The following is a 16508-nucleotide window of genomic DNA, read 5'->3' as shown; positions in this document are numbered from 1 at the left end:
CCTGTTTGGTTTTTTTGTTTAATTTAAAGTACATTATTGAAAAATTTTGTTGACAATCACAGGATATTTATATATAATATGTATAAATATAGTATGTCTATATGTTACCATAAGCTGTTATAGGGAAGTAGGGAAGGCTTTAAGAAGGAGGTAAAATTTGAACAGGTTCTCAAGGTTATATAGTATTTGAATATATAGAGAGTCCTAAGAAAGGTTATTTAACTCTGGCACATTTGAGAAAAGGTGCTGCAGTGGAAATGAGCAGAGCTAGGAGGCTAGCATGCTGTTGTGGGTTTGGAGGTTAAGTTAAAAAAGATTGGGATCAAATCATGAAGTATCTTAGATGCCTAACAAGAATGATTGGACTTTATATTTGGGAGGGGGGTGGAAACGCAGAGTACAAGCAAAGGAATAATATGAAGAAAATAGTACTTTGGACAACTTAACCTGAAAGAGGTTTATAGACAGCTTGGATTGGTTCTGGGTAAATTAGGTAGGGAGATTAATTAAGAGGCTCTCTCCCTCTCTCCATAAATTCCATTAATCAGGGTGTTAATTGATTAGACTGGGCTTAAAATTCAAGAGGATGGAGCAGAAAAGATGAATGAGGGAGACTGGGTGAAACCAGAGGACTGAATACAGACAGGCCACAAGGGAACTGAAGGAACCAGTGGTAATTAATGATTTGACAAAGAAATAGGAAACTTGGGTCAAAGAATTTTCCTAGTGCTGAGTTGTTACAAGAAAAAAATACCATCTGATGTTTAGAAAGTCTTAACTTGCTGTACTCTCTAAGTAGCTTTATATTATTGGCATTTTTTTCTTTGTAACATTATTGAAAGTCAGGGAAGGTCTGTGGAAGAGTTTGGACTTTATCCTAAAGGCAGTAGGGACCACAGAAAAGCTATGCTCGGATCTGTAGGTTAGGCCAGTGACTGGTGGAGGATAAGGAATGCATTGTGGAGCAGCAGGGCTGAATGTGGAGAGTGGAGAGGACACTTGGCAGAGTCCAGGTACACGTGATGGTGGCCTGGGCAGTAACAGTATGGATGAGAATGTGGATGAATTAGAAGGATGTTCAGCTGATCAAGGAAATGAAGCTTAAGGATTGATTGCACAAGTCCTATAGAAATCACACTGTTTTTGTTTTTGTTTTTTTCAGGCAGATATATTATTTACCCCAAAGCATGACATGGTGACAGGACTTAGATCTCTTAGGTCAATATTCTTTAAGCTAACAGCTGTTTTTATTATGCTTGAAAATTACATCAGCTACTAATAATTTTACATGTTGAAAGAAAAATTCAAATGTTTGGACAAGAAGAGAAAGGCATAGGGATAAGGCTGCTGAGGAGTTTCTCAACTGTTAAGAGGCATGGATAGATCCTCTATTCCAAAGCATCATTTTGCAGCTGAGACTGAGATCTGGTGTGGTTTGTGACAGTCCTAGAGCTGCCCAATAACAGAACCATGATTAAATCTCAGTTCTTCTAATTCATAGCCCTTTACTCTTTTATCATTATTTCACTAGGATTTTTAAATATAAAATAGAATATTGCTTAATTCTATTATTCATGCTTCCCAAAGTATCTGAATTACTTAGGAAGTTAAAAGAAAAATTCCTAGAGAACTTCAAATGATACTTATGGACCAGAATAAGAGATGGTTATTAGCCATTATTTATTTATTTATTATTATTATTTTTTGCTTCAAGAATGTTATATGATCTTATTGCATAGAAGTGAGAAGGGAGAGGTTGAGAACTTTGTAACATGACACCTACCTGAGTCTAGGCTGTCATCTGTGGGTTGATTGTGTGCTTCAAGATACCAGTAGAATGGAAGACAGGCTGCCTGATCTATGCCTTTAGCCCCATCTGCTGGATTGTTTGTGAAATACTTATGTTTGTTGACTAGATTTTTCAAATTAATTGGCTATGCTGTGTGCTAGTCTTTACTGTTGAAGGAAGGTAGGAGTGGAATTTAATTTAAATTTTGTATCCCAAGTGAGGCAAAAATTCTAGGATAATAAGTTTAGAATTAAATATAAACCTTTAGCCTATACCATTCCTTATGTCATTTAATCAGGGATCAAGAAGAAGTAATAAAATTTTAAGTTTTATTTTGAAAGAAGAAAGGAAAAATTCTTGGGCAGACAAGAACAGTAGCTACCACAGAACACTGCAGAAATTCCTTTTCAGCTACACTACTGTAATGTGATTGTGGTATTCAGTGTCAGGGTTGGTAGCTGATCTACTCAGGGATTTGTGGGAGTAAGTGGCTTAATGATAGGCCCACAAAACCATTCAGTGGGAGGGGGAGTTCCCTAAGGGAAGAGATGCTGAACAGATGAAAATAATGTGGCCTTCAACAAGAAAGATAAATGCATGGCAGTATTATCACTGAATGGCAGAAATGAATATTCAGAGACAAGACAGAGCAACATATCTTGGCATCTTCTGAAAAGAATAGTGAAAATTTTGAGCCTGACTTTATACATTTAGTCACTGGGTTTTTGGGAATTTAAATTTTTATTGGATGTTATTTATACCATGGGCACTTTGGAATTCTTTTGGGTAGAGATTGTTAACTACAGGCTCTAGCGAGCCTCGGTATTCTTTAGTGTTAGATCAGGACCTCTGTTGGCTGACAATTGCTATAAACTATATGGGCTAGGCTTTGTCAAATTTTGTTATTTTTACTTGAAATCCCTTTGTGATGCTTATGCCAGTTCTCACATGTACCATGGAGCCTTCTGTAAACACATTCTAGATGGAGTTCATTGTTTTTCTTTTCATTTGATGCATGGCAAATGCTCTCCTAGCACATACAGCTTCCATTTTACATACTCTGCTTTTCAGGCTACAGAGTCAATTTCTTTAAGTTAAGCACTATCTTTTACCTCCCTGTCTACCTTAGGAGTACACTCAATTAATGGTTAGCTGCTTGGTTAGTGAAGGACTCATGACTTTAAGATTTTTGAAAAAGGAGCTGTAGAGTTTTTAGTGTTCACTAAAAGCCATTGGAAATCGAAATTTCATTTATATCAGAAAGACTTCTGAACTGGATTTATGTATAAGGAATAAACTTTCAGGAAGCTTGAGAACTCCTTAAATAAGGTCTTCATTTTAAAATTTTTCATCTATTTTTTTTTTCATTGAATGCTTACTATAGCTGAGCCTTGCCCTCAGAGATCTTTGCTAGATTATATCTTCTGCCTCCTGTTCAAAGGAACTGTATTGCCAGAATAAGAAAGATGAACTTCTTCCAGATGGTGGGAGAGCATCTTAGAGTTCCTTTTCTTCTCTGCTGATATTTTGTAGTTGCAACTCAGAGTGTCAAGATTCCTGCCATTTTCTGTTACCCACCTGTTGCCATATCTACTCCAAAATGAAACCTAATAGGTCAAAAAGTTTTCCCTTTTCACTAGCTTTGTCTTCACAAAATAATTGGGCTTTGGAACAGTCGGTAACTATGGGCAGTGTTGACCAACAACACTACTTCTACCACGTAGATGGGAAGTTAAGAGGCTGGGCTAATATCCTTGTCAGAAATAGAGCCTCAGATGTCTGGTAGAGTTTATTCTTTTGATTCACTTAATCAGGTTAGCAGATGTGAAATATAGTTTTTTTCACTCCATGACAAAAACCCTTTCTGTTTACTAAAATTTCAGCATGTCACGGGACATCATAGTTCCTGTAAGACATATATATATGTAATGTAGCATTTAACTACATCTCCTTTTAAATTGCTTTTTTTCATGTCTCCCTGTATCTTCTAATTATACACACACACACACAAATATAAATAAATATATACATATATGTTTATATATATTCTGAGTGTGTTTAATACAGTCCCTTCTTATATAATATTCCTTAATACCACTTAGCCAGTAATACTTACAGGCGATTTCTAAAGGTTTTGGAATTGCTTCAGTTTTATTAAATATTTTACACTAAACTGTTCTCCATAGGCAGGAGAGTTAAAAGAGTTGTCTAGCGTTCTTTCTTTTTTACCTAATGTTACTGAAAGGCATAACAAGCTATCTTTTTATAGTATATTGCTTCCTACTGTGCTTATGCTAACTGTTGTTTCTGTTGAAATTTGCTAAAATAAAAAAAAAGACATATAATAATTTGGGGAAATTGTTTTTATAAGTCTGTAGAAGAGAAGCTTTCTCTAGCACAGGAGGACTTGATTTCAAACAGAAATCAAATTGGAAACCAAAATAAATTGATTCAAGAACTCAAAACTGCCAAGGCTACATTGGAGCAGGAATCAGCAAAGAAAGAAGAGCAGTTGAAGGAGCAGTGTAAAACATTACAAGATGTCCAGAAAGAAAAGGTATTTCATTTTCTGACTAAATCTAGAATCTGAGAGTTACAATGGCCTTAGAAATCATCTAGTCAGATCTCTTACCTGATACAGGCGTCACCTTTATCTTCAGCAGCAGCTCTCCTTAGATGGACTTCTGGTTTCTGATATAATACTTGTGATCATTGGATTTTTGATGCTATGAAGTACTCTTAATAGCTCCTTTATCATTTCTACTCGTTTTTCTTTTTGCTCTTTTTAGTTTTACAAATCTTTTTCATACCATGGACCTCTGGTTATTTAAAAACAGGTGTTATAGCTCCACAACTATCTTATATAACATTTTCTAGTGTGTGAATGAAAGAAAACGGTCTAGAAGTAATTCTTAGCTTATAATTCTTAGAATTCAGAGCCAGGTCTTTCTAAGGGAAGTTCGAGTATATTTTACATAAATGTGCTAAATTATAGAGTTGAAAGCCTTCTATTATATGACCAATACATTTAAAAGTCAGTTAAAGTACTATATGAAAGAGAGATTTGGATTCTAGGAAGCATTTTATTTCTGGCTTCATAGTTGAAATCACATTATTTTTATCAGCTGATAGGATATCATTCTGAAGTTTACAATTCCAGAAGTTCATTGGTATATCTTAATTGTGCAATTCTTGAAAGTCTCTTTAATTTAAAAAATTGGGGGATGTTTTTGTTGGGGTGGGAGTTTGAAGCTGACATGATATTCGTGATTCATGCCTCAAATTTAGAAAATTTTGAGACAACTATACCATATAGGCCTTTAGTTGCAAGGGCTTTGGATCAGTCAGACTTTGTTACAGTTTTGACTGCATCGCTAATAGCTTATTTAACTTCTCTGAACCTTTGTTCCTTTATTATCAAATGAGGATTAAAAAGAGCTATTTAGTATAAATATCAAATTAGATAATATGTAATATCACTACGTAGGTGCCTTAAATGAAGATATTTCTGGTAATAATAATAACAGCATTAAAGAATGGTAGTTTTGGCTAAATTTTATAGTGTTCTTACTTTGGCCAGACACTATTCATTTTATGGTATTAACATTAACTATTTAATGCTTATAAAGATCTTACTGTTGTTCACATTGTATAAATAATGACACAGAGGCAAGTGAAGGTAAGTAGTTTGCTCAAGTTAACTTAGGTAGAAAGGGGCAGAGACAGTGTCATATATAGTTGTAGTTATTTTATTACATTGATTTCCAGTTAAGTATTTTAAAATTACTTCTTAATAAATTATTTTTCTACAGTCACTGAAAGAGAAAGAACTAGTAAATGAAAAATCTAAATTGGCAGAGATAGAGGAAATTAAGTGTAGACAGGAAAAAGAAATTGTTAAATTGAGTGAAGAACTCAAGTCCCACAAGCAAGAAAGCATAAAGGTATGTTAAAATAATCATTGTTCTTCCATCTGTACTGTATTATTGTCATTTAAATTAAAAAATACATATATTATTGGAAACCTGCTATGTGCCAGAAGTGTTGTTTTGTCATTTTGACCAATGCTCTCACTGTTGTGCTGCATAGTATCTATATACATATATTGAAACTATGTTACTTATGTTTTCAGCTTACTGAATAAAGCAAAGTAACTCTAAAAGTTTAGATTTGTTGAGATGATAATCAAGAGAGCTATTGATTTAAGGGTACCTGGGTGGCTTAGTTGGTTTAAGTGTCCTACTCTTGATTTCAGCTCAGGTCTTGATCTCAGGGTTGTGAATTCAAGCCCTCTATTGGGCTCCATACTGGGTTGTCGAGCCTAATTAAATAAATAAATTTTTTAAAAAGTTGGGGGGGCACCTGGGTGGCTCAGTTGGTTAAACATCCCACTCTTGGTGTCAGCTTAGGTCTTGATCTTAGGGTCACGGGTTTGGCCCCACCTTGGGTTCTATGCTGGACATGGAGCCTACTTCAGAAAATAAAAAGAAGAGCTATTGATTTAGAAAATGATGTTTATAGATAGTAAGCTAAAAAATAGAGTCTAAAACTAAGATTTTTATGGGATTGTGTTTTTTCAATTGTTTTTCTTTCCTAAAACTTTTAATAATCTGTTCTGAACATTTTTCCTGTCATAAGAATAATAGGGTGTCAGTTGAAAAAACCAATTGTCTATAATTTGCTTCGTAAAAAATTATTAAATTTCTTAGAGAAAGGTTAAATTCTCTCTTGAGTACTCTCACTACCTTTTATGTCTACCAATATACTTACCATTTTGGTTTATAATTAATTATCTCTTTATATCATTATATTCTTATATACTGTGACTTCCGTAAAGGTAATGTATATAATTCATCTCTATATGTCTTCTTAAAAACTAACACAGTGTGTGATGCCTAAGCAGTGACCAATGAATGCTGGCTAAGTGAAGAAAGGGAAAATAGGGGGTAGGAGTTTTTCCATAATTGAATCAAAATATGCGTGTAAAGTTATTACTTGAATCTAAATGTTTATTGAGCAGGAAGTAAATAATCTTTCATCTTTTAAACCAATTGTTTAAAATAGTGAACTTAAAGGATCTCCTAAGAGGAGAGATTAAAACTCACATTGTTTGTATTTTTATGATAACTTGTCTAAATTTCAGCTACATTTGGAAACGTTTACCATAAAGGATGATTTATTTTTGGCCTTTTTCAATAGGAGGTAACAAATCTTAAGGATGCCAAGCAGCTTTTGATTCAGCAGAAATTAGAACTTCAAGGGAAAGTAGATTCCTTGAAGGCAACCCTTGAGCAGGAGAAGAAAAACCAGCAAATGCTAAAAGAACAGGTGAAAAAGGAAGAAGAGGAACTGAAGAAAGCATTTACTGAGAAGGAAGCTAAACTGGTCAGTAATTTTATGGTGGGGAGTGTGTTTTGAGATTGATTTTGTAAGTCAATCCAATAACAGAGGATTTTTCTTAGAAGTTAGGATTTAAATGCTCTTACCTAGCATTTTAATTTTTGATTGAGAAAAGAGATCTGATTTGTTTAAAGAGCTGGCATGTATTTGGAAATATTTTAGTCTGTAATTATATTTTGGTTTATGTAAATAAAAATTCAATAAAACTTAATTCAAAAAAATGAAAACCTTTCAGTGCCAGAAAAACAAACAAATCCACAATTGTGTAGGTTGAGGTAAATGGCATGGATTGCTAATGATGTTAAACTCATTTGTTTAGTCCAAGTGAATGTTGATAAGGGAGAACGGAAACATCAGTTTGGAATTTTGATGACCAAAGTCTACTTTTCCTTCCCTAAATTGTGCATGCCAAAATGGGAAGCATCTGGCTTTCCTCTATTGAATTAAGTCCAGATATCCCCCCGTAACTTGAATGCTGAATGTTTTAGTTGAAGGTTTGCAATTTCAAGTTCACACGGTGATCTGAAGGGTTTGTATTTTTTTTGTTGTTTTTTTTGTTTGTTTGTTTTGTTTTTGTTTTGTTTTGTTCAGTTTTTGGCAGGTTGATAGACAAAAAGATGCATGTGGAATTTGAGATGGATAAGCCAGCTTTGCGTCCAGGGCCCTTTGCTATCCTTAACTATGTGTTCTTCCTCTGCGCTAGTGAGAAAAGGAAAATATCTCAAATTGCTGTATGTTCATTGGTGTTATAAGAAGCTTGCGGACCATCATTTCAGCATAATGGCCTTGAGCCAGTTCAGATTACACAGATGTTTTTAGAATTAGTTTTATTAGTGTAAAATGAAATACATTCTCCTGCCTTCTTTCCTGAAGAAGTAATATTATTTATGTTGCCAGTATTTTAAATTCAGTAGCTAATTAAATTTATTTTGCATTACTTTTGTAATGGGTTTTTTTTCTCACTGTTCTTCCTTTTTCAGCATTCTGAAATAAAAGAAAAAGAGATAGGAATGAAAAAGCATGAAGAAAATGAAGCTAAACTTACCATGCAGATTACAGCATTAAATGAAAACTTAGGGACTGTAAAGAAGGAGTGGCAGTCCAGTCAACGGAGAGTCAGTGAGCTTGAGAAACAGACGGACGACTTACGGGGTGAAATTGCGGTGTTAGAAGCCACAGTTCAGAATAATCAGGATGAAAGGAGAGCACTACTAGAAAGGTGATCGATGTCTAGTCAAATTAGTTTATTTCCATTTTAAGTGATAAAAAAATGGTCTTTTTCCTCATTTTAAAAAATACAAGTCTTGAGAAAAATGCATGGGTCCTGTAGGTATTTATGTAGCCATTTTAAAAACTAACCCTTAAAGCAGTCAGATAGTTGAAATTCATGTATTATATTTGAAGTTACTGAAGTAGTTTATTATGTATGTTCTAGAAGGATCTTTATCATTAAAAAAATTTAATGATCTCTTTGCAATCTATTCTAGATGCCTTAAAGGAGAAGGTGAAATAGAAAAGCTTCAAACCAAAGTCCTAGAATTGCAAAGAAAGCTGGATAATACCACTGCAGCAGTGCAGGAACTGGGCAGAGAAAATCAGTCCCTTCAAGTAAGTCATCTGGTAACATGAGGCTGTTTTTCAGTCTAGAATTAACTCTTAGGGAAAAGCACATTTTCAGTCTTTAAAAGAAATCTCTGATATTTAGTAAATACTTTTGAATGGTTACTTTCTTTGTAGCGGTATTGTGTGTGTTATGGATAGTTAAATAAAAGGGATAAAGAATTTGTCTGAGAGAACCCTGGGATTAGTGAGAAAGCCTTGTCATTCATGAATTGTCAGTACTTGGAAAATTCAGAAACATCAAGGAATAGTTGAGTCACTATTTAATAAAGAAGTGATGGGCTTGGTGCCCAGAAAGGATTGATCATTAAGGTTAGAATGGATGGGAAATCACTAAGGATTAGAAATTACCAGTGCCTTTGAGGACTAAAATTTGATTTACTTTATTTTTTTTGGTCATTCAGACTTAAGAATTTAGCAACTTTTGATGATGGAAAATGACCAAAGTATTTTGGATATTTAAAATTTTATCCCATGGTGCCTATAAGTCAAAATTTTATAAAAGTTGGGCACCAAATTAGAAATTATGCATCATTCTTCAAAATGTTGAATGTTATATGTACAGGCACTTGTTTTTGTTTGTTTGTTTGTTTGTTTTAATAGATCAAACACACACAAGCGTTAAATAGGAAATGGGCTGAAGACAATGAAGTACAAAACTGTATGTCCTGTGGGAAAGGCTTTTCAGTAACTGTGAGACGGGTAAATTATTTTATTCATATTGCTATGGTTCTAAATTTTATTTCTCAGTATCAATTAATGTTTTAACCATCAACATAATCTTGCATTTGACAGATTAAAAACATTTTCTATTTGTTGATTTACTTTACAGCTATATAGAATCATTAAATTTTATGCAGTATAGTTTCTGATCAGCATATGTGTTTCGATTTTAGTTTTAGATTTAGTCATTGCCTTTCTATTGAGTTACTCTCTGGAATAATCATTTTCTGAACCAGTGGGCCAGGATTAAACTCATATGTTTTAGTCATCATTGGGTTCTTTTAAAGAAAAAGCAGAGATTAGAAAAACTTTTTTTCTAAATAATACCCTGTTATGTTTCAGGTTTATATTCTTATTGATGAAATTATGCCTAAAACACTTGGCAAATAGGAATGGTTTGCACCTGGTAGGATGAGAGGCTTTATTATCACTTTTTAGATGCCTCTTAATCTTCTTTTGAGAATTCATTCTTTTGAGAATTCCATGATAAATGCCATATACAATGTTTAGCATAGTATCTGGTAAATAGGAAACATTCAGATTAACTAAGGGATTAAATTGACATACTGAAATGGTATATTATTAAATAATATACTAATCACTTGAAAATTAATATACCTTCACAGTACAGTCTGCAGTATTCTTATAGTTTCATAATGCTTTTGGTATAGTTTTTATGCTTGAAATTGTTTAATTTTTGTCATTTACAGCATCACTGCAGACAATGTGGAAATATCTTCTGTGCTGAGTGTTCAGCCAAAAATGCCTTAACTCCTTCTTCCAAGAAGCCTGTTCGTGTCTGTGATGCATGTTTCAATGACTTGCAAGGATAATGGTTATCACAATGTCAGAGTAGTATTACACTAACATTAGATTTTTAATAAATGCACTTAATAGAGGTCTTGGACTACTATTTGATTTGGACAGTGGTTGCAATATTAGACCAAATTAGAATTCATATATTTTGGAATGTTATCAATATCAAGTAAAACTCTTCTATTTTTGTGAGACTTGGGCTCATCTTTCATTACTTTTTTCCATTTAACCCCTGGAACAGCTTTCATGCCAAGTTTAGAATTAGCCAATGAAATGTAAATAAACTTTGGACAGAAAATAGCAATGTATTTTTTTAAATATAATTTCATTGTTCACAAGTGACATGAATACAGTTCCATAGCTTACTTCTTTCTCCCAAATTTAGGATACAAAAATGTACATGGGTGATATATGTTGCACAATAGCACATTAATTATATTAAATACTCTTTGTGAAGTCATGCACAGAACTATAAAACTTTCTTTTTTTTCTTACATATAGGTTCATAGCTCAGTTGCATTATTATGTTATAAATTTACTACTCAAGTATTCTGAATACAGTTTATGTTGAAATATGTATTAACCATGAATTTGAACATGGTTTTTGTTTTAACAATATTGATTAAATTCTCTTGGGTAGATTTTATGAAAACCTCTGTAAAATCAGTTTGCTTACTTTATGGTTATCCTGGGGTGGGTTGTATTTTAAAGATTAGGGTTAATTTTTCTTTGTCTTTGTCTTTTTCTATCTAACTTTTAAACTCTCACATATTCTCAATTAGGAATTCTAGAAAACCTCTCACCCTCACTCCCCAGTTGGAGGATGAATAATAGAAATTGTATAATGGTTCTATTCTCAGTTTCTTGTAAGAGGAAAGTTTTCTGAGATTAGCCTTTATATTATACCTTCATATTGTCTCTCCTGCATCTTTGGGAATCTGAGTTTGCTTTTTTAATGGATCTTTGTTTTCCTTTTATTTGGTTTAACCTTTTCTAAGCATAGCTCAGCTTCACTATTGTTTTATAATTTTGCATCTTAAAGCCAGTAACTGATAACGCTCTAGTCTTATCTGCATAAACGAATACAAATGGTAAGGAGATATTAAATATTCTACTTTATATTTTCTTCTTACCTAATAGGGAAACATTTTTGAAAGTTGTGAACTTGACTTTAATTTAAAATGATTCTGAATTTGGGGTTCCATATCAGCTGGCAAATCTTTTAATTTTGCAAAAATATTACTATGAAATTACTTCGAAATAACAGCTGGAGAGGAGGGTATCACCAAAAACAAATGTATGTGGGAATCCCAAAGTTATAATCAGAACTGAAACAGAATGGCTAATTGAGGATAATTAAAAGTTAGCTTATTTGTACGGTGAACAATGGAATTGAATTTTAATTTATTATGTTCTTACTCATTTGGCAAATTGGAAAAAAATCTGTAGAGAGGTCATTAATATTGGCTTATTCTTTTTAGAGAAAAAAATACAAAGTTATCAGTTTGTGCAATGTAATCATTTGGTATTATCAGGGAAGGATGGGACTTAATATTTCATTTGCAATGGTTTACCATATACACTTGCTTTCAGATGTCATGCTGAAATAAAGTTGTGTTTATGCTTTACCTGTAACATTTAAGAACTAAAAAAGATTGTCATATAATCATTTAATTATTTTTAAAAAGCCATTTAAATAAGTCTTGCCATCAGTAGCTATTAAGGACCCTGGTCGAGGCCCTCAGTTTGTATAAACATATATCCTTCAGCTTATATAAAGAAGAAATACAGTGACTCTTTATTAAAAATAATAATTGGATAATATAAATTGAGCTAAAATTATTTGAGCCTTTTCATATACTTATAAATCCTTTCAAATAGTCTTAATTCTATACTTTAACACATAAGAAACAGTATGAAACTTAGGAACTTTCTGCTTTGGAAAAATGGATACTCATAGCACCATTTTTTGTTTGTTTTTGTTTTTGTTTTAAGATCATAAAACTTCATGGGATTATAGATTCAAGTATTTGTTCATTTCGTCTCCTAATTGGGTGCACTGAAGGCCTTTTCCCTGTCTTGTCCCCCCACCCACATATTCCCCCCCAAATTGTGGGGACAACAAATAAAATCATATGTGTTTGAGTCATTTTCTAGTTTTCATCTAGCTAATCTCATTTCATAGATCCTGAATAATTTACCACAGGCTACTATACTAATAATATTGGAAATGAAACCTTTTCTTTGTTGTTGTTTATTAACTTTCACTAATTTAAGATGTTTTAGAAACAGAAAGGATTTTCTTTTTCTTTTAATTAAAGTCATCTTCTGAGTTCTTATTGGCTCTACATTCTAGATGTTTGCTGGTACTATTTGTCAGTGAGTTAGAACTCGCATGTCTGAGCTATTGGCTCTAACGCAAAGTCTTTTGGCATCACTTGTTAGTAAATTCCAAACCCCAGCACAGAAATGTTTAAAATCAAGTTTTGCTGGGTTAGTGTACAATAAACTATACCTACAGATTTTCTTTAATAGGAAGAAGAAAAAGCTGCTGGTATAGGATTAGTTCATTTTGAAGAAAAAAGAGGGAAACAAACACAAAGACCTCAATGCAGTGTACAAATAACATTTTATTCAACTACCTCTTAATGTGGAATTAGCTAGTTTAATAGTTTCCTCACCGTAATGTTAAATAGTAACTGCCAAATTTGTTAGTTTCCCATCTCTCTTAGAAAGGCTTTAAGATTATTTTATAGTTTTGAGAACTTTGAAGCCACTTTTTTTTAACTTTGCATTTGCATAAAAATGTTTAGCTTTTAAGTGGAGAGCAAATTATGATCATATATTTTGATATTCATGACCTATTTGACTATAGCAATTTTTTTTTAATGCACTTTGGCTATAAAACCATGGATGATTTGATCTGTAAGATTTAAATGTGCCATCAATTTAGTATTCCTAGACATTAGCTTGATGAATGGTATTCTGTAATTATAATGTGCCACACATTATGGTGTCTTAATTGCCCTTTGCCTGAATTTTAATGATCAATTTGTTATTGTTGCAGATGTGAATATTGTGCATAAACTTACTAAATTCATGTAAAATTGTATAAAGTAGAATTGGAAATAGCTAAGTTCTTTCTGTGTAGAAGTAATGAATTTATTGTAACATGATGCAGTTATATATATGACATTGTGTACTTCCTTGAACTGGATCATATATTCATAGTTTCTATAGAAACTTGTGCATGAATATTTTCTCATTTAGGTTTTCAATTCATTATTTGTATTGTGTTTACTACTTGTGATCATGTAGTTGTGCCTTATTTTTGTGAGAGAGTTTAGCTCAGTAAATACTGTAATTTCTAAACTCAGTGAGTGGAAGGTTATTGATTATAAATGTAACTGATAAATTACACAACAGCATTTAAATCTGTGTAGAGAACAGTGGAAGGATCCTTATTGAATTGTTGCTTTTGTTTTTTTTTTAATTTGTTAAAGATGATATTAAAAAACCGTTTCTTTCTAGTAGCTGTATTCTGTGACTGTAAATTATTTTGCCTATTTAAAAAAGAGTACAAAACGGTAACCGTTTTGTATATATTTACAGAATGTTAGAACTTTCTACTTGGATGGAGGCAGGGGGTAAGCTTTGATGTTCAACTTAGAGTAGTAAGTTCATAACTTGAAGAGAAATTACTAAAGCCATTTTGCTTAGGACATTCTCTTTTCATTACATTCATTATTGTGGAAAATTAATAAGCTACAAAGAAATATTAAACAATATTGAAGTAATTCCTTCTTTCATTGTTTATCTAAGTTTAGTACCCAGGTGACCATTTAAAGAGTCTTTTTTTTTTTTTTAAAGATTTTATTTTATTTATTTATTTGACAGAGAGAGATCACAAGTAGACGGAGAGGAAGGCAGAGAGAGAGAGAGAGAGAGGGAAGCAGGCTTCTTGCTGAGCAGAGAGCCCGATGTGGGACTCGATCCCAGGACCCTGAGATCATGACCTGAGCCGAAGGCAGCGGCTTAACCCACTGAGCCACCCAGGCGCCCCTAAAGAGTCTTTTCTTAGGGCTCAGTAAGCCATCATTTTTTACTGTGTTTTTCCTGGGAACCAAAGTTCCCGAAGTGTTTTTTCATTTTACTCTAATGTGTGCTTGCCTCTAAAAAGTTTAATATGTATGTTCTTAAGGACTTACTAGATTATATATTAGATACGTTCTTTTATGAGATTTATAGAATTTCAGTTTAAATATATAGCGTATTCTTTTTTTTTTTAAGATTTTATTTATTTATTTGATAGAGATCACAAGTAGGCAGAGAGGCAGGCAGAGAGAGAGGAGGAAGCAGGCTCCCCGCGGAGCAGAGAGCCCGATGAGGGGCTCGATCCCAGGACCCCAGGATCATGACCTGAGCCAAAGGCAGAGGCTTTATTTAACCCACTGAGCCACCCAGGCGCCCCTATATAGTGTATTCTTTTTAAAATTCTATTGTGGTAAGATTGCCTAATATAAGATTTACCCTCTTTGACAGCTTTTTCAGTGTATAGTACAGCAGACCTCTAAAGCTTCCTCATCTCATTTAGCTGAAATTTTATACCATTGATTGGTAACTCCCCATTTTCCCCTCTCTTGGAAACCACGTTCTACTCCGATTCTGTGAATTTGACTATTTTCAATACCTCATGTCAGTGGAATCACACAGTACTTGTCTTTCTGTGACTGGCGTATTTCCCTTAGCATAATGTCCAAGGTTCATCTATATCGCTGCAAGTTGCAGAATTTCCTTCTTTTTAAGTATTCCATTGTATGTGTGTATTGCATTTTCTTTATCTGTTCATCCTCAGATGGACATTAAGGTTTCTTCCACTTCTTCGCTACCGTAAATAGTGCTGTGATGGACACAGGAGTGTTAATATTTCTTTGTACATAGTGTATTCTTAATCTGTTTTAAATCTTGATGCTAATTTACTCAGTTTTTCTCTCCCTCAAATGAGATATCAGGGTAAAATTAGTTCTTTATACATATAAATATTTACTGGACTCATGGGACTTTAAAAAAGGAATCCTGAGAGATTGTCTAGTTCCAGTCCATTGCCCTCCTCTTGGCTTGGTTTATAGCTAAAATTCCTGCAAGAGGATTGTTATTTTTTTCTAAAAAATGTATATATTATTTTTTGGCCAGAAATTTCTAAGTCTTCTCTTACATAAATCTGTATTGTCTTCTCCTGGACATAATTGCTTTCAATCCCATCTGTGTGCCATCTCTAGGAACTTACTTGAAGTCTAGTTCCTGTTCTCTGCTCGTTTTTTTTTTTTTTCTCATTTATTCTTAGACATTAACAGTAATTATGGTTTTCCAGATTTTCCTCTTATTTCTACCTGTTCTTGATAAATATCTGAGATTATTATACAGACACTGTGACCCTCCTTTCTAATAGTGCTTGGTTCTTGTAGAAGAGCCTTTATGCTGTACTTGTCTGTCCTGCCTGGTTTACTGGTGAAGTCTGTGTTTTTCTCAGAGAATTAACTGTGCACATGACTTTCTCAGGCATCATCCTCTCTATCCCATCCTCCAACTTAAGGAGATCAGTTAATGTCTCACTTATTTTAAAGCCCAGATTGATTGATTTAATACTTCCATTTTGGAAATTGCAAAAGTTACCAATCCTAAATTGAAATTTGTGGATTTCCTTTTGATATAATCTGACTATAAGAACTAGTTTTTTAAATGCAGTTAATAGTATATTCTACCATGACAATATAATAATTCAAATTGCCTTTCTTTGTAAGAATTCCAGTGATGTTTCAAGGCCTTCCTGCCAAATAAACTTGACTGTACTGTGCTAACACACATGCGTGCGCGCACACACACACACACGCACACACCACTCAAAACCAGGAAGTGGTTTTATGACACATTCTTCCAAAAATGAGGTTCAGAGAAAGATTATTTCTATTAAATCTTAACTATTTCTATGAAAATCTCCTATGTAAAACTGTTAACCAGTGAAACTGAAGCAAATACTTTTTTTTTTTTTTTCTTAAAATAAGGAAATTTAGTCTTTGGGATTTTCTACTTCTAAGTTAGGTTATTTTAAAATATACCTGAGATAAGCAAACTGTTGGCAAATAAGAATTTAAAAAACTAT

General features: G+C 33.2%; 1 protein-coding gene across 3 annotated transcripts in view; it reads left to right on the top strand.

Moving 5' to 3' along the window:
- The window catches only part of EEA1 (early endosome antigen 1), a 123974-nt gene extending 110087 nt beyond the window's left edge, over positions 1–13887 (top strand). For all 3 annotated transcript variants that reach the window (XM_047740758.1, XM_047740757.1, XM_047740755.1), the window contains 7 exons: positions 4161–4346; positions 5602–5733; positions 6989–7174; positions 8170–8408; positions 8677–8797; positions 9413–9511; positions 10243–13887. In XM_047740758.1, coding sequence (XP_047596714.1) covers positions 4161–4346; positions 5602–5733; positions 6989–7174; positions 8170–8408; positions 8677–8797; positions 9413–9511; positions 10243–10365 — 1086 coding nt within the window. In that variant the 3' untranslated portion in view covers positions 10366–13887. The remainder of the gene's footprint in view (positions 1–4160; positions 4347–5601; positions 5734–6988; positions 7175–8169; positions 8409–8676; positions 8798–9412; positions 9512–10242) is intronic.
- The last annotated feature ends 2621 nt before the right edge of the window (positions 13888–16508 follow it).

This window comes from Lutra lutra, chromosome 8, assembly GCF_902655055.1.
Source record: "Lutra lutra chromosome 8, mLutLut1.2, whole genome shotgun sequence".
NCBI lineage: Eukaryota > Metazoa > Chordata > Mammalia > Carnivora > Mustelidae > Lutra > Lutra lutra.
This window is presented reverse-complemented; position numbering and strand designations above follow the sequence as displayed.